This window comes from Rhopilema esculentum, chromosome 5 (assembly GCF_057945365.1).
Source record: "Rhopilema esculentum isolate cy_ngs chromosome 5, ASM5794536v1, whole genome shotgun sequence".
Taxonomy (NCBI): domain Eukaryota; kingdom Metazoa; phylum Cnidaria; class Scyphozoa; order Rhizostomeae; family Rhizostomatidae; genus Rhopilema; species Rhopilema esculentum.
The window spans coordinates 4,853,318-4,881,240 of NC_142819.1; the positions used below are offsets into that span (position 1 = coordinate 4,853,318).

The window sequence follows — 27,923 nt, forward strand, 5'->3', positions numbered from 1 at the left end:
GAGCGAATGCAGAGAAATATTTTCGGACTGGTATTAGCAAGCAGTAAAGATGGCACAAAAAGTTGATGTTCAGCTGTTCCGTTCCTTGTCAGTATTACAAATCAGCTGAAGGCAAGACTTGGAGACAGAAGCTGAAGTCAAGGCTCGCGGAGCTGTTCAACCTCCTCCCATGTGTAGTGCGAAGCAAAGAATTCAATAATAATATTTTAAAGCGCAAAATGTCTTCGGAAATGGAAGATGATGGGCTGCTTTTCAAAAGTGAGCTGGCGCTGGGAAAAGGAGATGACAGCAGGGTCGCCGAAAGGTGAACAAAGGGGCAAATTGCCCTAGGGCCTCGAGGTCTAGAGAGCCTCATAAAACAATGAATTCCTTTTTAAATGGAATTTATTCAAAGTAACAAAATTACACTAAAAAAGTAAAAATCTTAAACAAATTAGTGAATTTAAGCTATTTGCAAGGGTGTGGTGGCAAAATTTTTGCTCGCTTCGCTCGCAAGAGGCATTGTTTTTTCCTCCCCCCCCCCTAGGGCCTCCTAAACTTCTCGGCAGCACTGGATGGCAGACAGAAATAAGTCATGTGCATAGTTACCATTAAAAGGAAAAAATAAATCACACCTCACAACAAAATAAACCGTACACCACAACTTTTCTCTATTGATCAGTTTCCCTTGTCTAGCCTGCAATATTTACAGATTTACTAACTGCTCATATTTTCGGCGGACCTTTTATTAGTGCCCAACACAAAGTTTAAATAGTGCCCTTTTTGTGTGTTGGACCCCTGCCCTCTGAAATTTCTGGTTGCGCGCCTGGCATGGGAGCCAGAACTTCGAAACCCGATGTTGTTTAACTATAGACTGATACAGCAACAAAGAGCAACTCAAATTTATACTTTGAGAATGAAAAAAAACAAACATTTTGAGTCAAACTTGAATAATTTTGCTAACACTTTTGACCATCAACTATTTTATACCATACTGGGTACCTAGAAGTCTCTAAGGGTCCAAAATATGAAATTCCATCCCGGGATCAATAAAGAAACCAAAAATACTGAACAGTTCAACAGAAATATTAAATTTACTTTAGTGATTTTGGCCTAAAGCTAGAGTTTGTACATATGAAATTGTACCGTTTATTATTATCAAGAACATTGCCTGTAAGGATATTTTTCTTAAGGATAGGGCTTACATGGAAGAGTATATCTTTTTGCTAATGTAATTAGAAAACATTGCCTGAGTTACACATCCAGTGTTAGTCTACGCGAAGATATTGCGTCATCTCTAAAAACCTAATAATCTAAGAAAAAATGATGAGCGACCCAGGCTTAAAGTTCTGGACAAAAGAGAGCAGCCAGTCCGAATCTCAATTTTTTGGTTCTTATATAAAAGTTATACAGGCACTAAACGGTCTCAGCTTTGAGAACTCAGATAAACCTCTCAAAATATTACTAAGACCTGGTCATTGAAGCAGGGTATGATCATTGACACATATAAAGGGACCAGAGTCCAGAAAAGTTGTCAACCTTCCTCAGGCCAAGAACATTTTACTATGACCGGGTTTGAAATGGGCGTTGCCAGAACATTGGGGGTACTCAGCTAGTTATGATTCCTTCTCCCTGCAACTCTGCACATCTTTAAGAAATTGCAACTTGTTTTCAATTATAGATACTTCTGAGACACGTGTAAAGGTCAATGCTTAAGGGAATTAATAACGAAACTGTGTCCATAATTTAAATATATAAATTTTAAAAAGTTAATGCCTAAATCTTACAGTGCAAACAGTTCTGCAAACACATTCATGTTTTTAGCACGATAGCTACCGACGGCCCTGTCCCAGATTCTTGATGACGTCCCAGTTTCCACGACAGAATATGTATTTGTATTCTCTGATCCTAAGTGAGAAATGATCGATATTCAATGCTTCCTTCCGTATTTCACACCCCCGTCATCAATATTTGACTTGAGCAAAAGTCTATTTGGCCAGAATTTCTAAACGTTTGATAAACCAGAATTTCTAGTCGTTTTGTGCAATCTCAGTGTTAGCTAATGTAGCTGTTACCATTGGTGGCAACTTCTTGGGCATGAGGACAAATTGAGATCAAGTCTTTGAGACCAGAAAATCGTCTGGGAAACACTGTTACTACGTAGAAAAAACAACACATTGCAGCATGAAGTGGCAATGGATTGCTTCTTGTGTTTTTTATCTGGATGTCTTACATCTGAGTTTCTCAGCCGCACAGATATCAAAATTTTTCGCTTCTTCTGTTTCTTGTCCCGTTCCAGCGGCTGAAACTGGTGACCCTAAACCTTGCAATGGAAAGTCAAGACCTTACAAGTCGCCAGTCTTTGATGACCGCCAGGTCTACAACATGACTGGAAGAGATGCACTTCAAATTATTGGCCAAGTATCAAAACATAAAGCAAATTGTACTATTGGCGGTGATGAATTGAGTTTTCCAACGTTATCGATTCGATACGAGAGTACCATCGCTTTTCGCAAACAAGCAGAACAAGCGGTGCGCGTTGCAAACCAGATGTCCTATTTACTGACGCGCGGATATTGTGGCGCGGAGGACAGCAGATCCATGATTGATTTTGGCTCCAATATAGAATATTTGTACAGCCTTGCTCGCAATACATTTGAAGTCGATGTGGATGTAGTAGGAGCTGGTATCATATTCCGCCGCAACGCCATCAAGGGGAAAGAATATTTCGCTCCCTACAGTCTCAGGTTAGGCAATGGCACGTACTTCGACGTAAGAGATCGCTCCACAAAAATGACTGAAGATCAAAAGAAATATTTAGAATATCTTGAAAAAATGTCAGAAAATCGAACATATTTGTGTTTGACGTCCGTTTTTAGTCCACGGGAAAACCAGTCCGCAGACAAGAATGATGTCAAGTATATACAGCCATACATCGAGTACATCGACGGGTCATGGGGAAGGCCATATTTCGAATGCCTATCGGCTAAGATTTGGCTTGTGCCTTACGCAGTACCCTTCTTCAGGATAGCAACCAACTCAAGCTCTGATAAGAATTTTCTGGAATTCATGTAAGTATAATTATGACATTAAATGCCAGGTGTCTCAGATATTGACGCAATTAGTCCTAAGTTCCTCCACCAATTAATCCCCCCCCCCCTTGAGAGGGGGCTAGGGGACTATTGCCCTTGGGGCCACAGGCAAGGAGGGACTCCCTAGTAATAGAACTGTTTGTATTCAAAATATCACTCTTAATACCAAGGTAATTTTAAGAAATAAAATCAGATCTGTTCTGTGGTGGTGAAATAATGGTTTAAGCAACTCTTCGTGAGATATTCTGAAATAGCTAAAAAGCAAGAAACTCAATAAATGTGCCATTTTTCTGGAAAATCAAAAAGTTTTTGAAATTAATTTGGTTTTATTTCTTACGAGTATCTAGTTTTTCAATGATAATAGAAAGCAGATATCAGACCGCTTTCATTTCAATACATTTATAAATTTCAATTTCAAATCTATCCGATTCATATTAGACTGTTGCACACACATTGAAAAAACGAGTAAATGCTAATAGGATTTCTAGGTTTATAGTCTAGAATAGGTCCTGTATATCTCATGAATCAAGACAAATAATAGCCAAGGGATTAAACATTACCATGGTGGCCACCCACCCCCCCCCCTCCCCCTCGTCGGAGGCCTTGGCCTAAAAAGAAAACACTCTTCCCTTCATTCTTAAATCCCCAGGTTTCGAAAAAGTACCAATGCGTTTATCAAAATGAGTGGCAATTATCTTTTTGTATCAAACTTGCAACCTTATTTAAGAATGAAGATAAATTTTGTTTTGTTGCAATAATGTAGGCCTATTCAACCAATCATACTCGTTGAATATCATAATGGTCGTGATAAAACGTTGTGGCTTATCGCACATCTAACATGTTTTTAGCAACACTATGCAAAGTCTCGATACGCTTATTCTTTGGCGAAGGCTCGGACGTTCTTAATGTTGTTTTTCTTTCAATATCCATTTTCCTACCACTCGTACTCGAACTATTTCAAAGTCCACTAAGTAACGGTTTTGCAAGACAATTTTGGCAGCATGGTTTATCAATACACTCTCTTTTTATAAGAACCAGTAAATTTAAGTTCAGGCTGACTGTTCTTAATTTTTTCGAAAATCTGAGGCTGTCTTTGTTCTTAATTTGTTCTTAAATTAAGAGGGTGTAAGCAGTGCTATTGCTAGCTTTTTCACTCTAAGGAGGCGTTCAGGCCTCATTTGCCAACAAAGTGAGTTCGTAACATTATTTTCCCTTAACTTATGTTTTTAACCAAATAAATCTATGTACTTTCAAAATGCATAGATTGAATACCGTTCCCTTCCTTGAGACTTCCCAACCCTAATGACTTGCTTAACACAGTAGATGATTGTATCTTAAGTCTTTTAGAAGGTTAGAGGAGGCTATGACTGGTTTCTTGTAGTAGCTAAAAAAAGCTGTTTTAATATAGAGTCCAAGAATTGGGGTTGGTTTTGGAATGGGAATTGCAGTGTGACAACAACTGTTCTAGGCAATCGGTTACGGAAAAAGATTATAGGTTCGATAGAAATATTCCCTGGTGTTTGAGCAGTAAAGCGAAGCAGACCCTTCCCTGTCTTGATCAGTTGGCAATGAGGCGACTGTTCTAAAAATTCTCTCACGGTCTTTGAAACGAGTGGTAGCCAACACATACAGCCCACCATAAAAAGTAAGTAAAGGAGTACCAATGACCGATACCGTAAATTCTCTTTTTAGCCCCCCGGGGGCTTATGTTTTTCAGCACTTTAAAGGGGGGCATATTTACGGTAGTTTAATGATTGTGGTAAATTGATATGATGTGCAAATCTTTCGGAATATAGAACGCCAACTTCAACACTTTTAGACTACGTAAGTAAACTTTAATGCAGCTTTCTCAAAATAAAGTAGTCTGCTGTAATTAACAAGCAGCAGTGAGAGAAGGCCGTTTCAGTCCTTATATCAAGGTTACGGTGCGGAATGTTTGGTTTATCCATGGCTGTTTTGAAAGAGCAATTCTATGTACATTACGCAATCGCGGAAGTGATCACTTTGTAAATAGGGGGCGGAGCTGGTCATGTGCTCCGACTTTTCGGACACAAAAGGCAAACATTAGCACCTGTCAATGAGGAAGGATTGTCAGAACTTGACAAATTGCAGTGAAGCTAAGGATTATGTGGTATCGTGCTGGGAAGCAAAGATACGGAAGAGCCGAGAAGCGAGAATGCCTTCCTTGAACAACTGTTTGTAAGCGCGGAGAGGTTGAAACTTGCCAATATTCGATAGTTGTAAACGCCGATGTACGTGCATTGATTATTCAACACAACTTGCTGAATTATTTATGTTACGTTTCCACAAGCCTTTCGAATGCTTAAGTGATGCAAGAAGGTCAATGTTGACTTGCAGTTAATGCTGTTTTGAAGCACGGCTGAATAACGATGGCGTATAAACTGAACGGATTTAATCGACGACTGGGAAATACTGTGATGCTTGGAGAGTTTTTTCTGGTAATAATGCTCCCATTACTCATTTTATCGATGCAGCACCCTCATGGAAATGTTTCCCTAAACTGTACACTAATGCACGGTCAGTTGCATCCACCAACACTGATGAACTGCAACGGAAAAAACCGCTCCGCAGGCAAAGTTTGGGATCCGAGGGCTGTATTTAACATGTCCGCAAGGGATGCTTTCGATATTATCGAATCAATTCACAAGGCGAAAGGTGATTGTAGTAAATTGGTTACTGAGGGCAAAAAACCAATACCGCTGCTGAATATCAGATTCGAAAGCACGTCATTTCGTGATATAGCAAATGTAGCGATTCGCACGGCAAACATGATGTCAGATCTTCTAAACCGCGGAGCATGCGCTGGTGACCTAAAGAACCCCGTTTTTCGTGGAAATTCAACAGCAAATATGAGTGATGATTTTCTGTTCAGCATTGTTAAGAGTAATATGCAAAATCATCAACGAATGTTTGGCAGTGGAATATGGTTTTTGGAAAATAAGTATAAAAGTCAAAAGTATTTCGCACCATATGCGTACAGAAGAAAAGAAGATGGGTACCTCAGAATCAAGGACCTATCCACAACTTGGGGGCCAGCACACACAAACTTTTTGCCGTTTCTAGAATCAATCGCAAATAATCGAACATACCTTTGTAGATCAAGTTATTTCACACCGCGGAAAAATCAAACAGCGGACGAAAAGATCCGGCATGTTGTTCACCCAATAGCGGAGTATGACGATGGGTTATGGGGAAGACCCCATTTTGAGTGTAGCACAACACGAGCTTGGATTGTGGGGTTTTACGTGCCGTTCTTTGCAACCAGATATGACAAACCATCAGATGATCCAATAGAAATGATGTGAGTATGGTGAAGATTTTAGGAACAAAGCAAAGTACACTCTCTTTTTTTATAAGAACAATTTTATAAGAACACGAGCCTCAAAACTGGTCAAAAGTTAAGAACAAATTAAGAACAAGCTGAGGCTGAGCTTCTGCAAAATGCAATTTTGAACAACGTTTTTTTCTCAAAATCGAGGATTTTTAGCGATGTGTGGGTGCTTTTTCGGTGAATATTCAAATTTGTCAGCAAATCAAGGCTGTCTCACTCACTTTGTTAGCAAATGAGGCCTGAACACCTCCTTAGAGCGAAAAAGCTAGCAATAGCACTGCTTACACCCTTTTAATTTAAGAACAAATTAAGAACAATCCAGCCTCAGATTTTCGAAAAAATTAAGAACAGTCAGCCTGAACTTAAATTTACTGGTTCTTATAAAAAAAGAGTGTATTGTGAGAACAGGGAACGGAGTATTATTTTAGTAGCAGAGGGAGGATCTTTAAAAATCCTATATAGAAAGATATGAGATAATTAGGCGAATTTTTTATGGTTGACCTGAAAAATTGCTATGAAGTGGGAGAGGAAAAATGTAACGGAGAGCTAAAATGCTTGTCAGGCCCAATGAATCATTTCTGCGTAGTAATGCCCCCATCTTCTATCGTTTCAAAAATGTCCTCTTTTTATTCAGTTCTAGAAGTAGGCAAATACTACCACTTCTGAATATTTCAATGATAGATTGTTTAATTATTAACGAAATACAACAAAGTACAAATTAACATGGTTGATATGGCAAGAAAGTAGAACTTACTTGGCAAAATATATAGTTTACTATTTTCAGCACTTTGAATGCTTCCAAAACCATGAAAATGGGATGCAAGAAAATTAACTAGTTGTAAACGACTTCTTTAACTAATGCACAAGCGCAAAGACTAAAGTGCAAGCCTTGTTGTATATACTTCTTACATGGCTACTTCCAACCTGCCTATTTCCAGCATGATCAAGGAAATTTCTAAATATAAAGTGAGCTTGTATGTAGGCCCTCCCATTCCAGACAGAACGCCTGTAGTACACATACTACATTTTTGGACCTTCCGTGCTATTTTGTCTACTGTCATGAATCGAGGTATGTTTTCAATCAACGTGGTACTTCTACAAAACACTAAGCTATATCGGTATGCGCTAGGCGTAGTTGCTGAAAACTAGAGCAGCTGGATGGCCTATCTTTCATCGGTGTTTGTTAAAAAGGGAAAAAGAGACTTAGTTAGAGAATTTACTTGGGAAAGAAAGAAGCTAGCTTTAGGTTACTAAAGACACGTATTTACAAGGTTACGTACAAATCTCTAGACCACGATTCGTGCAAAAGAGCAACTAGAGGGTCACCCCCACCCCCCCCCCCCCCCCATTTGTCAGCAAAATGAATTGCTAACAATTCTGTCTATGAGAATAAAATTATTTCTACTCTATGGCCCCTATAGTTCAATGATATTCATGCCACGGTCCTGTAATGGATGTCAATTCTGAAATATTTGTCGAGAGATTCAAAAAAGCTCTGTAACACAGTGGATTGGACTACGTTGGCCAACACTGATGAGGGGTTTGAGGGTGATTCGGGCGCGACAATTCTCTATTGGTGATGCACGCTTTTTTTAAGAACAGCCCTTAAAAAAATATCAGGCTGAGATTTCTCCAAAAAAATTAGAACAACATAAAAAGCAGGACAGGCTGAAATTCAATAAAACTCAAGAAACAAAATAGCAGCTAAAAATTTAACATAAAAGAATAGCAACAGAAACTCGATAAGACAAATAGAAGGAGAAGTCAATAAGCAAAGTGGCATTAACTACTTTACCATGCACATGTCTATTAAGAAAAATAAAAAACAAAATTAGAAACACGTTAGGCTGGGTATATGCGACAAAATAAGAACCGCCAAATCCGAAACTAGAGCCAAGTGTTCTTATTAAAAAAAGCGTGTAGTTGGTCGATCACACCCCAAGCAAATAAGGGAAAAACTATTTTGGTGCTGTCTTTATTTAGAATTTAAATTTTGTCTTGAATATGATGTCTTGAATCCAATTTTAATTATAAATCTTTCAAAATCCAACATGTTTTAGCTAATCTAAACAGTAAAAAAGCAAAATCTAAACAAAGCCTGAGTTTTTTCCAAAATTTTGATTTAATTAATAGAATTCTCACGGCATATACCTAAGGCATTACCTTTATACCTAAGGCATTACCCTCATATCAAGGCATTACCTTTATACCTAAGGCATTACCCTCATATCAAGGCATTACCTATAGGTACTACAATGAAAAAGACCCCTTAAGATTCAGAGCTAAGATTAAACGCAGCCCATTTGGAGTATTCTGCGCAGACGTAATACACGTTACTGTTTCTATGGAATTTATAGACATGATTTCATTGCGTCATCTGAACCCTGTTAAGGTATTAACTTTATCTAAAAAAAATTTGAATTGGTGATGCGTTGGAGTTTGTTAACTGAAACTAAGGGATGCTGAAAATGGCATGAGAACATTTCTAAAGCCAAATTTCAAAAATATCTGTGGCCTTAAAATTTGTAAATTTTCGAAACGTCAGCATCAGACCATGCAATGAAAGGAGAGTATAGCAAGTCACTGAGCCTACCACGTGAAAAGTGTTTAAATTGTATCTTTATTATTTTGAATTGATAACAGGCGAACAGCTGTCTTATGCCTTCATGCATTTTTTCTCGCATTACTCCCCATGGAGAAGTATTTTCTAGTCGAAAAAATGACTCTCCGTCGAGGAACCGTTTGGGTAGCTCATCTTTACCGTATAGAAAGTGGATCACATTGACAAATTTTGCGTTATGAATATTTTTAGAGTATAGCCTGCGCCGCAGACTAAACTTGATGCGTGGAGGAGCAGAGAAGCTGTGTCCTCCGCTTTTCCGCATCTTGACGAAAGTATGCAGCGCCGGCAAAAATCTTTATCGCTATTTAGATTGAATATTATTGTTGCAGGGGAGTGGCCTCGGTGGACATTGATCTCAGCCAAGTTGATATAAACCAATGTGATTTAGATGGCACTTCGCAGTTCACCTACAAGATATTTGCTGGAACTCATCACTGTCACAATGCAACTTCAAGGGTTGGTTATTCGCATATTGACCTTACCGGCTTGCTTATACATAAACCATATCTTTTAGATAGCTAAACCTGCTTTCACGATCTCCGTAAACTTTAGCGAATTCAGCCCACAGTCAATTTGCATTTTCTTATCTTTTATGATAACATGATTATTCAGTAATTGTCACCACGAGACAGGGCCGGCAAAAATATCAAAGTTTTGAAAGGGCTTAGGAAAAGCCGCCACCATGGTTGGCGGCAAGAAAATTTTTACAATTATGGTGTCTTAGGGATGGCCAGAAACTGTATCTAAATTGAATTTTGACTGAAGGTGTCGCATAGTCGCGTCTATTGTGATGTTGACTTGAAATAGAAAAGTTTTGCAAAGTTTTATAGTTAAGCAATTTTGAAATAAAATAAAAATAAAAAGTTAAGCAATTTTGTACGGTTTAGATTTAACTTTGTAACATCTGATCTGAACTTTTTCGGAAATTAAGGGCTTTAACAAAAATTTGAAAAACCTTAAAACTAGGCTTGTCAAAATGAGTATAAATAGAATATAATATAATTGCGTCGATATTTTCTCTTTCTTAGTAGGAATGGATTCTTTTTAAGAACAAATCTGTCCATACTGTATTTCTCATATCCTCAACAAAGTTCTTTCCAGCTGTTTCTTTTCCCTCAACAGCTGATTTCTCTCTTTCTGTAATGTTTCTGAGAAAGTTTTCGTTAACAAATAGACCTTGTGTGCCAAGTTTAGGCTAGGAAAAACCGAAACTCCGTCAATTTGTGCTGGCACCAAGTTATTCTGGACTAGGTTTCTTGATCTATTTGTTAAGCCTTCTATGGTAAATACATAGCAACCAAGGAAAGCTAAGAACACATTTAAGAGAATACTAGGCAAAGTTGCTCACAGAATCATATACTACATTTATTTCCACTTTGGCCTAAATTTTTTCTTTAGCTCTGCAGAAAAGTGGGTGGGCCATGGCCCCGGGGCCCCCCTTTCACCGCCCCTGCGAGGACAACATCTATATCAAGACTACCAGATTCAAATATCCAAATATCATGCTGTTCAAGGATTGATTGACAAAAAGAATTGACGAATCATCATGCCCTGAGGGGCGTCTCATTATATGGAAATCGCATACACCTTTGGCAGGGACGTAACTAAGGGGGAGGGGTTAGTGGGTATTACACCCTCAATTCTTTATCAGTTAGTCGGTAAATCTTCAACTGGTTCAAAAAATCGTTAGTTTGTCGGTAAAAAAGTCAATCAGTAGGTAAAATAACACCTTTATTTGTCTTGATCTATGTCTTCATCGATAGATTTTTCTCTACTGTCCTTTCGCTACGCCACTGACCTTTGGTTAAATTCTTTAATCTTTAATCTGAAAAATCCCTAGAAATACTTTTTTATTTTATGCTTCTTTCAGTGCGTTCATCTCCCTGGCAAAGGCTTCACTGTTGGCTCATACAAATGTGTTTGCAGAGACGGATATTACCATTCTAACAAAAATTTCAAGCAAAGATATTTCAATGGAAGTTTTATCGAGGAAGATTTCGCTGAGGGACGAATGAAAAATGATCCGAACATGTTCGCTTGCCTGCCCTGCCGCGAAGGCTGTCCCAAATGTAACGACGACAGTCCTTGCACTGTGGAATACGATGACGAAATTCGATACAGCGTATTAGGCATCAATCTCTTCTGCATTTTGATGTTACTTGGTATATCTGGGTTCATTTGGCGGAACAAAGAAGTTCAGGTATATTTTCTCTACAATAGTTCCTGATGGCATTAGAAAAGCAGAGTATTTCTAAGCACCCCTCCCTCCTCCTCCCACGCCCTCTGTGACGGGGTTTATGTCCATTATATTACATCTATCAAATCGAATACCAAGTGTTATGCATTTGAACAAATTACTATAAAAAGACAGCGATAACAACTAATTGAGTAATTTGGAAGTGAGAGGCTACATTTTATACTCAACTGCAAAAGAGGCTCTAAATATTTTACATATTAACACAACATGAAAGGCAGAAGTTCTAGCAAAATTTTTGGCAACTTAGATTATATCTTTTGAAGGAAGGATTTCTTTGTAGGAAGTTTGCTTGAATTATGTTTTTATGATTTCATAAAAGATTAAAAATAACAACTCAATTGAATATGCCGCTCGGTGTACTAAAATTCATTACTGTCACGAGACCAAAACATAAAGCAGCCGCCACGTGAGAAAATCAAAAGAGATGCAGTCACTGCTACTATTGTTTGAATTGGGAGTTCGGGAAAATGTGCAATCTTCGATCGAAGCGTCCTGTTTTAAGAATGTATTTCACTACTAAATTAAAGCTGTATTTATTGTTACTCATAGCTCATGTAAATTCCCATTTGAAAGAAGCTAGGCATATTAAGGGACAAACGGTTCCTTTTGTCTCAATTATGTATTTCTTTTCTCTTTATCTTTTTTGTCTTTTCTTAAGGAATTCTTTTACGGATAGTATAATTTAATAAGGTTTTGCAAGTTTACAAAATAAGGTTTTGCAGGATAACCCACATGGCACTGACAGTGTTAAAAATTAGCACTTTTCTATCATTCTTTGCGTAGTGGGGTTATTAAGGGCGTGGGTACCTAATATGACCAGTTGGATATCTTTCAATACTTAGAAATACTGCAGCAAAAATGCTGTTATTTGGGCATCTTCAATCATGTTTTCATGGGCGTTATTTTACAGGTAGTTAAAAGTGCAAGCCCCCTGTTCCTACTTATCACGTTGCTAGGAGCCACTCTTATGTACTGTGAGGTAAGGCCTATCCAGCAATACCTTCTCGATGTATTCAATTCGTTTCAACTCGAACATCTTAGTTCCAGTAGTGTACTTGCTGGCTTTTGAGCTGGTTTGTGGCAGTTATTGTCACACATGAAATCAGTAATGTAACCAGAAACGGGGTGCATGGCGCAACCCTCTGAAGATTCAATCAATGTAAATCATACAATGATTTGGCGAAGTGAGCTCAAAACACCTCGAGCTAGGAACAATTTTTATGTTTAATCATTTCTTTTTATGTTTAATCATTAAACATTTCTGAACAACTTATTTTATACTCTTTAACAGTCTTACATTTCAAAATTATATATATAATCAATGAATGTGGTAATATTCCAAAAAAATGAGAATTTAACACTGCAATCCTATTGCTATCCAGTTGTGGCTCCAAATGGGTCATACCAGTCAGCCAGTACACACTTTCCTCGTATTGAGACCAACAAGTTGAGTTTGATTCCGGTATTTTTACTGTTGTCCTAAAACTTTCCTAAGATGTTTTCGAGATCATTTAAATATCAAGTATCAGACCATCCCATATTATTTTACCCTCTCTCCAATAATCACTGAATATACCCCCTATCGTGATGCCAAATGTTGAATAAAATTTTACTTCAGACGGAATGATTTGGCACTTCAAGATTTAGAATCAGAAATGTACTGAAATTTCAGCATTTTCTTATCAAAGATCAAGCCAAAAGCTAAAGGTTATTAAAAGATTTTCCTACCTCAATTAAGTACTCTTCAACAATGTAAGGGTTACATGAATGGTTGAGAAGACTGGCTTCCAACGAACCCCTTACACAAGCTCTCTAAAACTTGTTTTGTGACGGATTTTCATCACACCAATTCATGATTATATCGTTTGCTTTAGGCTTTAGTGCTGTTCATAGCACCAAGTGCAGAAGTATGCACGGCAGCCCCATGGTTACAACATGTGGGCTTTATACTGATGTATGGGTCGTTGCTGCTGAAAACTTGGAGGTATGTATTACGCCGTCGTTAGTTAAGTTAGATATCATGAATTCGTACAAGGTCTATGAAGCTGTTAGAAAGGCCAGAGGAAGAAAGAGCACTTCACAGCACTGGCAGGGAACAGGCTCATGTGGGAACCATTAGAAGGCAAGAACAGGGTGTATATAAAAGCCTTATTCTGAACGCTGGAATAGATTTGCAGGAAGACTACACGAGTAGTGATGTTACTGGTCATCAGAGTCAGGAAAACATTACGGTCGCATGGCCACTGACCGGAGGAAGGTCCGCGAAAAACAATAGAACCTCCTGCTGCACACCCAAACCACGCCCAATTTATATTGTTTTGTGAGGAAGATTTGCCTTCTTGAATGTTTTTGTCTGAAGGAAGGTTAACAGTTTTTCTGGACTCTGCTGGTCATCTTGTCATCTTATCGTTATGAACAATTGCTCATGAGACATTCTTTCTGTCATGTTCAGGGTTTCGCTCATATTCAAAATCAAAAACGCAAAACGTGTGACTGTTAGCGACCTTGGCCTGCTTCAAAGACTGGCCCCCCTGGTTGCTGCCTACATAGTTCTTCTTGTAATATGGACAGTGGCAGATAATCCAACCGAAATAGAGTATAAAACGAAAGATGGTCTAAAATTCCAAACTTGTACCGAGAATTGGTGGCATCACTCTTTGCTATTATGTATGTGAATCTTCATTTTTTCTTACCTGTTTTATTGTGTTTCTATTTAACTTATGTTCATTCAGTTACGGGTAACAGTAAGGATATTTTTAACGGGTTGAGATAACATGTTTGTTGTGACATAAATTTGATGATAATAAAAATGTTAGTTAACACTAGGGTCGGACAAGCTAACGAACAAGCTTACTAATACTGCAATACAGAAGTTGCCTGAGAAAAGCAGATACAATCATCAGAAATCACTTTTGTTCAGAGGTGCTCAACATTAGAATAACCCAGTTACCGAAGCTGGTCGAGTCAAGCCTTTGATTTAAATATTTGTGTGTATATTTTGTTTTAGTCGAAAGGGTTTCTCCAGTTTTTACTATATAGTTAAGGTTCGCGAACAATCGAGAAATATTTACAATAAGATTTGATATATTAAGAGAAAAAGGAAAAACAATATTGTAATATGAGCTAATGCTAATCATAATTATATGCATGTAAGCCAATAGTGAACAAATGATTATATAAAAAAAGATAAATGTGAAGTCAGAAAGCGCGTTTTCGCCAAATTCTTGGAGAGCAGCACATTTTTCAGTGATAAATAGGGCACAATTTGGGGTTGAGGCAGTCACATAGCTGCAATGAACTTAGATTTGTTAAAGCCAAAGATGAGGGTCAGAAAATTTGTATCTTGTCACCCCCTCTGTTATCTCTCCAATTGGAGTTATAAACAAATTGCGAAGGCCTTGCCGGTTGACTTTTTTGGGACGGGATAGGTGACAAAACGTATCCCCAGAACAGTATACAGCCTGTGTGTGGACAAGAGGGAGATATCGGAAATAATTTAATTGTCTCTTAATTCATTTTAGTGGATATTCTATTGCTGTTTTGGGGTATACATCTCTGCTACACAATTCGCAAGGCACCAACCAAGTTTAACGAGAGCAAGTTTATCAGCTGGTCCATCTACAACATGACAGTATTCATGATTTTCATGAAACTTATGAAGTAAGTTTATCTTTATTTCTCTAAGGCGTGTTTCGTAAAGAAGGTTTTTAGAATCAGCATCAATGGAAGATGCAAAGTGGCTTATGTCAGATTTCTCATTTCGTAGCTGATGGGCCTTTTTGTGCTCCAGCTGATTACCTATAACTGAAAGCATCACGCTTGGCTAAAGGTAGGTATATCTTTTACAAGAATGTTGCTGGGAATAAAGCTGGGAATAAAGCCGTTTGCCAGGCCCTGGCTACAGGGGTGTAGAGGCGGGGAGTGACACCTTTCCTTAAACAAATTTACATTTCAAAAGCAACGAGACTTTGCTAGCTAGGGGTGATTCGTCAACAAATTTTCAAGCATACCGGCAAAAACGGATGGTTTACCTATTTTTTCTGCAAATGGGATCTGAACAACCTTATTGAGCATAAATGTTATGTCCGTAGAGAAAATCTTGCAATAGAAAGAGGAAGAAAAGGTACTGGGTGTACTGATGCTGGGTAGTTTTTGGAAGCCCGCCCCTAAACAAACTTCAAAGATCTGCAGTACTAGCCTCTTTGCAGGGGAAGATTCAGTAATAAAAGACTTCCTTACATCAAAACAAGTTTTGCTCTCCAAGAATGCAAGCAATGATGCCTGGGATGACGTTTTGAGGCCCAGGATTGATTCAAGCTTTGATAAAACATTGTGCCAAGAAAAATGTTGAAATCTTCAACTTGAATTGGAAGCAGAGCTCCATATTTTAGTTCAATGATTAATGTTTAAGATACAGTTGATCCAATTCCTGTTCTAAATCACAGATGGGCAGGAATGGCTTTGGGTCGCAACTGTTCAAATGTGGCATTTCCAGGGCAGGTGGTGCTATGGATATGTCCCAGCTCCCGAAAATAAGAACTTTTTTCGAACCTTATAGATTTTATATTTGTCTGCATCAAACAGCAGTTTTCTCTGCAGGTCCTTTTAAGCAAAATTATTGGGTTTTCCGCTATAAAAATCGCCAAGAGAGTGCAAGCCCTTGGGTTAGGATTAAAGCTCTTTTTGCATCATTACTTGAGAGTTTTACATCATTTGAATATGTTTTTGTGAGCATTCCATGCATATATATAGTTAAGCCGTTCACATTCAGCCCCGGTGTCAGAGTCAGAGCCAAGGCAGTCCCAAAAGCCAATCCAGGGCAGTCCCAAAGTCCATATTTATTAAACAAAAGTATCAAGTCCTCCCTGAACCCCAGTGTTGAATTTAAATAATTAATTCCTGTGTAGCTGCAAAGGCAGTGATTTCGGGTTACTTCTGATACAGAGCAAACCTTAAATTGAGAATTTTTAGAAATATCAATTGCATTTTGACCGTTTTATTCTACTAGATTTTTTAAAACCCTTTTTGATTTCTCTTTGCTATAATGAATTGAAAATTACCGTCATATTAAAAGCAAATTGAGGTCATCATTCAAAAGACACAACACCGTGCAGGGACAAAATATGCCAACATTCTAAGCAGTGTGGATTATCAAACTATATTGAAAAACTTTTGATTTTCTTTTTTTGAGAACCGTTAAGAACCATGAAAAGCTCTCTCGTCATATGCAGGGCAGAAATAGAGTAACACAAACATTTTTTCAAATGGCTTAGCTCAAGCTTAAGTATGACTCAGAAAGTTTGCTCTTTTCAGATCTATTCTTAAGTTTTTGTAGCACCAAAAGATTGTTACAAACCTTTTTCCTTGATAATTACCGCCTGAAGGGTGGAGTCGTCATACCCAACCGATATCTGTTGGAGCAAAAATAGAGAATTACGCAAAACGTACATAAGTCGCTGCGCCCTTGTTCTGGTTAAACTGTTGGGGAAACCGCATTATAATGGCGACATGGATTCACTGACGAGATACCAGGAATTTTATCATGCTTATACGAAAAGGTCCTTTAAAACGGATTCGATACTTGCTCTCAACTCAAAGAATCTAGACACTTTATTTTTAATTAATAGAACAGGGATCCGAAGGGACATGCTCGGATGGTATTATTTGATATTTTACGTAATAAATTCTTATCGAAAGTCAATTACAGCAGTTTATCAATTTGCGTCATAATGTTGCTCGTGGTCGGAATTCTACGTTACTCCACCATTCAATTTTTTCTTGCGTGATGTTAGGTCATCAAAGATTTCTAACCGCTACAACTTTCTAAATTTAAGCTTGCCCTTTAGTCCTGTCCTGGTAAATTCCTGCACAAATAAATAATTGGCACGACACCAGGCCATGCCGAACCCAGTTTCTAAGTCAGTGTTATTGTATTTTTATTCTTTTGGTTTATAATTTGCGTGGAGATTTGTAGGTGGATAGTTTGAAAGTAAAACAAAGTCACAATACATGAGTTCTGACAAAATGTTCACAATTAGATGACGTATTATGAATGAATTACTTGTGAAGTTCTACTTTCTTAATACACATGGATGATAAGTCGATTTTTGTTGCCTTCTGATAAGGCAGTAAATCTTTTTAATAGGAGAGGTATGGTTAGAGAGGGGAAACTAGGACGAATATGAGAAATTTCAGAAGAGTATTAAAGAAAATGTTGACGAGGCATAGAGTATCTATTGTCAATAAGAGGGAGATTATTATGATGTAGAATTGGAGAAAGGTGAGTAGGATATTCCTCAGGAAGAAAGTTCTAAAGTGATGACGCCATAAAAATAAATGCTTTGAATTTTTTAATTTACATCCCATAGTCTGAAAGAGCATCATGAAATACCTCTAAGCGTGCAAAATTAGTCAAATGTATAGCGAATTGGCTGAGGTATGGCCACATGTGTATTGGTTAATATTCAAAAATGCTAAAAATAGGTGTTTTATGACGTCACACCTCAGAACTCTAGTTGCGCTAATGCTAGCAGCGTATTTTATAACCTTTTCATAATTTCGGTAAATTTGGTTCTACCATATGACTCTAGATGGCACTGCAGTTTTTCAGAAATCCGAACGTCACCCAATTTTGCCACTCACAGTTGCTATAAGCAGAACCTTTTACCTGACCTAGGAAGTACGCCTTTCTTGGGTTTTATAGGAACCCGGAAAGAAGTGAATGGTTTGTGGAAAGAATCTATACAGACCACTTATATGCGTCACACCCATGCACGCTTTGTCCTTTTACGTAACGTTACGTTACGTTACGTTACATTATGTTACCTTACGTTATGTTATGTTACCTTACCTTACGTTATGTTATGTTATGTTATGTTATGTTATGTTATGTTATGTTATGTATGTTATGTTATGTTATGTTATGTTATGTTATGTTATGTTATGTTATGTTATGTTATGTTATGTTATTTTAAGTTATGTTAAGTTATGTTAAGTTATGTTAAGTTATGGTATATTATGTTATGTAATGTTATGTTATGTTATGTTATGTTATGTTATGTTATGTTATGTTATGTTATGTTATGTTATGTTATGTTATGTTATGTTATGTTATGTATGTTTTGTTATGTTTATACACAACTCTACGTTATGTAACCAAAAAATTCTGATTCAAATTTTCTTTAAATAGGGAAGCTTAAGAATCTTTTTCTGAACATAAAAAAATTCTGTGAGCCTGTCTTTGTTCATGGGGGCCTATTATTGGGGGGTCTAAAAGCCGCCAAACCGTGCAAAAAGGCAGTGACTATTACTAATGATCAAAATGGTATAAATCACGAGGAGGTATAACGTTTCATCTAAACATATGATTTAAAAACAGAAAAATTTAATTTAAAAACAAAACACCCGCCAAATCATTTCAAATGTCATTTGCGTGTCGAAATGTATAATGTCACGTGATGTGTTGAACAATGCGAACATTGAGCATGGAAGGGAGATCAATGGCGTGGGTGTTCTTGCCCAACTTGGACCAGTAATACTTAAAAATTTCAAAGAAGCCAATGCCCTTCATCAAATGAGGTGGAAATTGGGCGAGTGCGTAAGACAAAGGCCTTGTAAACCCTTCCATCCTGAGCTGCTCCGAGATCGTCATAGCAGTGTGCAATATTAGCTTAGAAGAGTCGGGAAGGTGCCACAATTTGGCTGACAGAGTCTTATGTTAAGCTAACACTTGAGTACGCTTGTACCGAAGTCATGGCAGTTTATGCTGGAAATGGACTATCCACTGTGTTATAAGTCTGTTTATATGGAGCCCCTGCAACTGGCTATCTCTGTGAAATTGTTTATTGGCGAATTTGAGGCGTTTGCGCTCTGTTTATTGCTTAGCATGTGTGGAAAGTTTGGCTTTGTGTCGTGTTGTGGGGGAAGCAACAATGAGAGAGAAGAAGGTAAAGGGTCGTCGAGGACACGGGGAAGGCAGCGTACGAACTCCGGAGGAACAGAAGATTGCAACGAGGAAAGGGTCAGAAGAGGATCTGAACAAACTGCAGACCCTTCAACAATAAATGTAAATATGGTTGCTCCGCATACGATCAAACTTTTAACCGATATCCGTGAAATAAAAGAATATAAACAGGCTGAGGTTGACGATGACGAAATACAGAAAGTGTTAGAGATACACGGTGACATTTTAGCGCGGCTCGAAAATCCAACGAAATATACTTGAAAATGGACAGAATTATCTGGTTTACGTTGATTTAGGATGGCAATCGCTAATGAAAGGTTTTTGTCGAGATATCGTTACGAATAGCGATCAGTAACAAGTGTTTCCCAGAGAGCCAGGGCCTAGTCACCAAATTGCCTTTGGTTGAAATATGCAAACTCTCCAGAAGACAACATCGGTCGCAGAATCGCTGAAAATAGAGAAGAACAAAAGGAGGAACGACGGCAATTCCACCAGATTTGGTTGTGTTTACCGTTCCCCGAAATCTCGTTAAGAAGTATAAATTGATAGGAAAGTCGATGATCGGTTGTTATTGAGAAGCCGTACAGGGCTTGAAAATTACTTTTTATAATTCCACATGTCAAAATGCACAAGCACCTGCAAGACGGTGTGAAGTCGTTTTCGTTTGTTGCCCCACATTTCGCAGCTTAGACAAGAATTCAAAATTTACTTTCGCCACTTTCACAGTTCTCATGACAAATTCCCATCTTTTATTTCCAGTTTTATTTGCATTAACGGACCGGCCTAGGAAGTTCACGAAACGTTCTTCTCAGCCATACGCCAGTTTTCATTGAAAAGAGTAGCTTATCTTTTCCAATTTAATTCAGAGCTTATATAGTCAGTGAGATAGACTTGATCTTGAGTAAAACCCCAAAACCTCCACTTTGTGATAAAAGATCTCACCAGTGAAGGTAAATTTTTACATTGTCAGGCTTCATAAATCACACATCTAACTTTCCATACAGGGGTAACATCTAACTTTCCATACAGGAGTCGATGCCATTATTTTGTTTGACATCTTCTTAAACATCTAGATTAAGGCTCAGGGAAACCCAAGTATTCAGTCAGAAATTTTCTTTTTTGAGTCACCAAAATATGTATGGTTTTGGATTTCTTTTTTGCAAATTTCTTTCAGACCACAGACTCTAAATATTGAATCGTTATCAGTTCTGTAATTGAAATGCTCAAGTTATTACCCCTCAGTCAAGAAAACAAATAGAAATGTTTCCTTCTCTTCTTTTTGCTGTGCATCAATTTATAAGATGAAATTTACTTAACTATCATTTAAATGTTACTGCTTTCACACTGTCTCCTGACATCACCCAACATTCTTATCCCCTTGTTATATCTAGATATTAATTTTTACAAAAAAGTGTGTCAGTACTTGTCTATTGCTTGTTATGACATTACACTCTTTGTTATAAGAAACACAGTACTAGAACTGCTGTGCAGCTAAGAAACTTAAAGTGGTGACTGATAAATTTTAAGAAACATAGGTTTTACAATGAGTACTAAACCCACTTTCTGAAAGAAAAGATGGTTGTATGCATGACAATTTGTCTTTAATGTTTTGCTCTTCTGAGCAAACAATCCTTTAAATTCAGCCAGTGACCTCTCATGAACATGAAAGTGACTGCAGTTGGGAGGTGTAACATAATTACGAAACTCTGAGTACTTATTTCCATGAAAAATTGAAAAAAATTGTGAAATAAGAGTGAGTATTAAAATTGATGTTATGGTCCATGTTAAATTACTTATGGAAAATGCATATTTGACATCTAGTTGTTTAGCAATTTTGCAAATGGCATCAGTTTTTATTGGGTTTTACCCTACCAAGTGCCTTTGATAAATTTGCATAAACATTTTTTCTACATATTGATAGGAAAATGTTACTCTTAACTGTGATGTTGATGGTTTTATGAAGTTTGCAGCCAAAATTTGATTGAATATGTATGGTGTATTTAGATTTTAGATTATTTTCTTTTATGCAATTTAATATATAATTTTTAAAATTCCCTTTACATGCAAAACTACTTCATATGCAGAACATTTAGTGATGATGAGTTCAAAATGCAATTGAATCAAATAAACCATTAATGTTGTTAATTCTGTTATTCTTGATATTTGTGGCTTTTATTCTTGCTGAAAATTTAAACAGCAGGCAGTAAGAAAAAGCTTGCTCTCCAATAGTTCCCAAGCTAAATGCACTTCTGTTCAATAACAAACATCTTGTGTCATGAGAACAGCCACAATTAAGTGCCCATGACAATGTCATTGTTAGGTTTTAAGAAAATGTAGAAAGTTTGATATTGTAGCTTAAAACATACATCATAATAAATTAGCCCTGCCCAGTTATTTTCATGAAAATAATTTGAAGTCTCTTCTAATTTAATGCAACATTTGTCAATTTTCACCTTCCCCTAATTTGTTTGTATATTTTTTTTGATTGCATTTAATTTTAAAATTCCACTACATACAAAATCATTCAATATCCAACAATTAACAGAGATTCTATAACAAAATTACCAAAGATGAAAAACAGAAAATTGCTATGAATAAATACAGAAAATTGATAGAATTTTTATGGAGGTGAATTCCTTGAGGAGGTGCTCTCTCAATAGATAAACTAGTCAAGGAGAGACCACCCCCATGGATATGTTTTGGTTTCATGTCTGAGTTAAAAAATTCAATAAAAATGCAAAAGGTTCACATTATGCTGTGAAGGTGCTATTTATATTTTCCTAAATGAAAATTAAGACTATAAATTCCTTATTTCCCTTGATAACTCATTCCATAGCTTGGCCCCCATGTATCAAGTTGAGCAGCCCAAACTGTATCATAGTGTATTTTTGCCACAATACTACCCACAAGTGTCAATTCAAAATTGCAATTTCATTTCATATTTTACCTTGGTTATGATAACAACAAAGAGAAAATTAGCTAAGATTTCCAAGGCTACTTTTTTAACAAGATTAATGTGTCATTTTGTTCCTGTTGATGTCTTGTTGATTAACATACAAAAAATCATCAATTTTACAATAACTGGTCAGTTTAATACAAATTTCAATTAGAGTATACTGGGGCTTTTCGTCTGACACTCTTCAGAGAATAAAACATCAGAACATAGACCAAGAACTTTAGGCTAGGAAAAATAAACTTCAATTTTGATACAAAATTGATAAGTTTGAATCTAGGCCTGTTTGTCACATAGCACTACTCTGTAGTTCCTTTTACAAAGGATATTTCTTCATGCCAGGTAACTGGTTTAAGTATTTCAAGATATTTCGAAACTAGGTAGGACCAACAAATATAAAAAGACGAGAATTGTATCAAACATCCTAGTTAAAGACAGTCTGGTATTCAAAAATAGTGCAGGTAATAAAAATCACACTAGAAATACAAATGGGCCTTGGCTATTGTCAATTGAAATTAAATCAAACCAAAGGTTGAGGCTTTCCTCGTATCGTATGCATTCTCGGTGACAAAAGTGAGAAGTAAATATTTTTTACAAAAAAATTAGATAAAAAGCAGTTCTGTTGCGAGAAAATCTGATGGAAATTGTCAACACAAACTCTCAATTTCCATCAGTTTAGTTGGTTCTATTAAAGTGTGTTTATGTTAATACGTACCTACGGGAGATCTAAGCATGAAAAAAAACTTACCCGATTTTACTTCCCCAGTAGCACGTGTAGGGCCAGTCTCATTATCTTAGTGGCCAATTTTAAGATTGTTTTGTTTGATTTAGCATGTCAGTCAATGATGAAACAGCAAAGCACTGGTAAAAGCCAATTTTCAACTCATATAGCAATAAGACATTCAATTTTCATACATCAATTTTCATATATCAATTTTCAACTCAATAAAAACATGACGTATGTTTACCCGCTGAAACCATTGTGTATAGAGTACTGGAACCGAATCCCACAAGGCGACGAAATCCTGTACGTTTGGTAAATCATCTTGGCAGGGCGATTTTATTTTGTATATGTTGGTAACTTTTGTTGTACGAAATATTGAAATAGTGTTCCCTCTTATAAGAACTCATTGCCTGCATTCTCCACAGGTTCCTCTTTGATTGGAGAGAACCAAAACCTATTAATCTGGAGGGAGGGCAAGTTCCCGCCCTCACAGCGACACATCCCCTCCACCAGTCGAAATACTTCTTGCTTTACAAGAACGGAGGGAGAAATACCCCCAATTGAATTCTCTCGCCTTCGGGGATTATTTCATACTTATTCGATACAAATTTTTTTTCCAGAAACAGAATTTGTATTAGAAACTTAATAAATTTTGAGATTCTGAATTTCATATTAATTGCCATATCGCTTTTGTTGATGGATGTAATGCATTTACCCAGGTAAAGTGATTGTAGGCCAAAGCTCAACCCTGGATATAGTTATGCTTAGTTTCCCCTCAAACGCGAAAGTGCTTTATGATATAGTTATCATCAGTACCACCATTGGTTAAAGGTGGACTAGATTTTTAGAAGCGAAGAAGAACTGGCTGCCGTAGACTTACTTTCACTGTTTTTAGGAAGGATTTTGAAGAAATCTTGTGAGCTCATGCAGCAATTATATCGAGTACCGTTACGCTTTTGCGTGAAAAATTATTGGCTGAAATCGCGTATACAACATTGACGCACTCAGTAGATTTCAAACAACCTTATCTTGTTGCTTTTTCAATTGTTTGCTTATAACGTTAAAGGATTTCCCGTGAAGTAATTAAAGGTGATGAATTCTATGGCAAAAAGAGTTAACTGCAAAATGAAAGCATTGTTTCTACTAGGAATATGACGTCACTTCACTGCTACCGAAGTGTTGAACGATGCGATTTATTGTAGTGATTCATATAATGTCAATTGCCTATCCAAGACTTTTTCAAAGTGGTGCGAAATTTAGTTTTTTGGAAGTTGCCTAAAATCTCCTTTTTTATAAAATTAAAGCATGCGTATTATTATTTCAAATGAGCTTAACTACCTTACTACATTAAGTGCCAAAAATTTCGGTGGGATTTATTTTCGGTGAAGGGGCAACGATGGTGGTTTCCAATGATGGACTTTCAAAATAACAAAAAAATTTTTTCCTTGATATTATTTTAGTATTACTATACATCCAGGACATTTTAATTTTTACCCTGGGCGCCAGAGCCTCATGAATCCGGGGATAAGGAAAACAATTATGTTACTAGTTTCTATTTGTATTAGTTTCTAAAAGCTTTCAATTAATTTTCCTCCGTGGGTTAGAAAATTAGATTAAAAGGACGTCCTCTAAATGAGAGTTAATGACATTCTTGCCAACACTTCAGTTTCATTTATTAGGCCAGCATCAAAAAATTCGATTTCTGTAACTTTTGTGATTTGCTTCCAAATATTTTTATGTTGAAGATAGAAATAACTTGCAGATAATATTTAGTTTTTTTACTCACCGAAATATTTTCCTTCCACTGAAAATTTAGAAGTTTTCACCGAAATTTGCAATGAAATTTGAAAGATATGACCAAAATTTTTCCACCAAAAATAAATCCGCCGAAATTTTTTGCATCGAATATTTAAGGCGCTTATACACAGGGTGACTAACTAAACAAATTCAACAGGCGGCAAAGGAACGTGTCAATGATATACTCGAAGACTTCGTTGCTTTAAAAAATTCGTCGGGATCGGGAAATATCGACAGTTTCTAAATTAGGTGAATATCAGCAACCTTGAAACCAGCTGGACCGCTGAGAGGGGATGGAGGGCAAATTGACCTTGTTAAAGCAAAGATCGCAACACTAACAAAGATAATAAATCACAGTTTTAATGACGTCATTCCGGGCCCTATCTTTATTTTTGCCCCAGGGCCCAGAAAGGGTCTTGGTGGGCCTGAAAACCAGGAAAATTCAAGCCCATGAGAAATTGTGTAAAAGGCTGGTTTACAACCTATTAGTTGTTTGTTAAAGTAGTTTTTAAACTGTTGGCGTTATTTCTTAAAGCGATATGCTCTTCATTCTAGAACATTTCTTAAGGAGGATCTTGGACCAAACATAATATATTTGATGGATTGCATACGAATACAACTTTCTGTCACCGTGCTGATTATTCTTGTCTTCTTCCCAAAGGTGAGAATGTTTTGAATTTATGTAGGAAATGCTTTTTAGAATATTGAGCTTGGCAAGTACAATACATGTTGCAGTCTCATGTATGTTAATTTGGACACTTGGACAAAATTCCCTCGCGGACCATAAACATGGTCTATTTGATTCTTGATAAATTGTTTGCTGTCTTTGATTGCTGTCCTTAGGACAGGGCGGTTGAAAGCTTTTTTAAAAATGGAGGGGTCAAATTGCTAAGATCGTGGAAGGGTTTAGTAAAGGCCGCCACCATGTTTGACAGCAAGAAAAAGTTTTAAGTATGGTATTTTAAAGATGGCCAGAAACTGAATCTAAAATGGATTTAGAAGACCCTACGCAATATTTTAAGCTATCTTTCGCGACCATGCCTCATAGGTCATTTTACTTCAATTTGGAATCAAATATTTTTACATTAAATAAGGAATCAAAATAAAATGGAAAGAGAATTGAATTAAACATGGTTTAACCATAAAACATAAGCAGAAGAATATCAAAAGAAAAACTAAATTAACTAAAAATGTATCAAGTTAGGGTATATTTTGCAAAATCTGATTGTAAAAGTTTTTAGGAATAAAGTGACGACTCTAGACATGGCTGGTCAAAACGACTTTTTATAGAATTTATTATAAGCGTCTAGAATTTTCTCAATGTCTCTTAAACATGTAAATAGTAAAGACAACAAAACGACACCAAAGCCAAGAGACCTGTTTAGCACAGAAGCTTACAGAATGGTATAAAACATTTCTTTCCCATATTTTCTTGAATTAGTTTATCTTGCTCCGCAAAAATGTTGGGTGGGGGATGGTTCGGGGCCCAATAGCCACCATGTTTCATCGGCCTAATCGGATAAGTATATTCTTCCATCTACATGAGTATTTTAGGCATGTGTTTCTTGCCCCAATTGACCAAAAACTGACAACCAATAAGACTTCTTATGAGCCCTAGCTTCGTAGACCTTTACATGTATCGCAAGTTTCCTTTATTTGTTATTAGCTTTCCAATGTTCTACAATGGATACACAAAGCACAAATCTTGTTCCAGAGTAACCAATTGCTATTTTAAAAGATTGATGCAAGATTTTTATTGCAAAGTGTTATTTCACAGGTGTCCCTTTTAAGTCGGTCAAATTTTCTGACTTGGTTTCATCTTTTTCTAGATAATTCGGGTTTTGAAAGGGCGTGGAGACCAGGCAGAGAAAAGCTCTAAAAGTCGTTCAGCCGGAGGTTCATCTGACGGCACAATACATCTGGCACATGAAAACGAGACCCTTAAGGTAATTCTGTTTCATACTCTTTGGTTTTTATAGGGTGTGTAACTTTATAGGGCATAGTTCTAGGTTATTTGATTGCTTTCTGACTATTTAAGCTTCTTAAGCTAAGCTATTTCAAAGCTTGTTAAGCTAAGCTAACAAGTAATATATCTTTTTCAGGAGTCCATAGCCCCGGAGAACATCCCCCTCCCAACTCGATCTATAAACGAAACCACAATTCTATAATGGTTTTATATTCTATTAGGCTGAAATTACGCGATTGTATGCCCAGCTTGAGACAATGAAACTGGCAAAAATGGAGGCCGGCAATCGACCGATGCGCCGGGCAGATTCACTAGCGTCCGGAATATCTGCATCGACAACTTCGCTGCGAAGTGCAAGTCAAGGACTTTCTTCCCCTGCAAGTCCAAAGTTGTTGACAAATGGGTGGAAGAGCGGTGGACTCCAGTTTTTCTCGCCTGCTGCAGAGCTGGTTAGCGACTTTGTGTAGTTTCAGTAAATTGACTGTACATTAAATCAGTTCTTAGTAATAGGGAGGGTAGAAAATGTGTTATGCCCCATAATGTTTTGAAGGTACAATCGTCAATAAATGACACGCGATTGGCAGCTCTAAATGAATCAAATGTTTCAACAACCTCGTCTTGAAAGTAATTTCTTGATACAAAATACAATCTTATGTAGCCTGGAGTTCGCTATTAAAGACTGCGCAAAGCCTAATCACGTGACTTCGTATGACCAGTGAGGTGTAAAAAGTGAGGTGTAATATTGTTGCATGTAGATCACCTGATTAAGACTTGTTTCCTTTCAAGTACAACAGATCAAATATACAGAACAATTAAATTAAACAATAAAATCCATTCGCTGTTGCCTTGGGTGGTCGTGATTTTGTAATGTAAATAAATAAAACACGCTTTACCAGTGACGAAAGTCAAATCTCCTCTTGTTAATGGCTCATTACACAAATATGTATCAATAGCTTCACGTTTAAAGTTCGTTTGTCTATTGTCACATTTGATAAAAATAAATCATCCGACTTTTGTTACCAATATCATTCCATTTTGATATTGCAAGCCACATCTATCATAAATAGTATTTTTGCTGTAATTAAATTTAGTATGACCTGTAATTATTCTTTATCAATTAATTTTTTTCTAGTTTATATTTAATATGGAATACATTATGATGTAAAGTTATATATATTTACAGTAAATGTGATGTGAATGAATGTTGAATGAATCCA

The 27,923-nt window shown here is 36.9% G+C and overlaps 1 protein-coding gene across 2 annotated transcripts; it reads left to right on the forward strand.

Moving 5' to 3' along the window:
* Positions 1-1,283: 1,283 nt before the first annotated feature.
* Positions 1,284-27,923, forward strand: LOC135689376 (putative G protein-coupled receptor CG31760). 2 transcript variants are annotated; one of them, XM_065206571.2, is made up of 10 exons: positions 1,284-3,050; positions 9,376-9,502; positions 10,917-11,246; positions 12,214-12,282; positions 13,178-13,287; positions 13,756-13,970; positions 14,825-14,963; positions 25,296-25,401; positions 26,570-26,686; positions 26,928-27,923. In XM_065206571.2, exons 1-10 carry the CDS (start codon positions 2,164-2,166, stop codon positions 27,171-27,173), a joined length of 2,346 nt encoding a protein of 781 aa, XP_065062643.2. In that variant the 5' UTR covers positions 1,284-2,163; the 3' UTR covers positions 27,174-27,923. The 2 variants fall into 2 exon arrangements, with proteins under 2 accessions (XP_065062643.2, XP_065062642.2); XM_065206570.2 differs by lacking the exon at positions 1,284-3,050 and adding an exon at positions 4,370-6,393.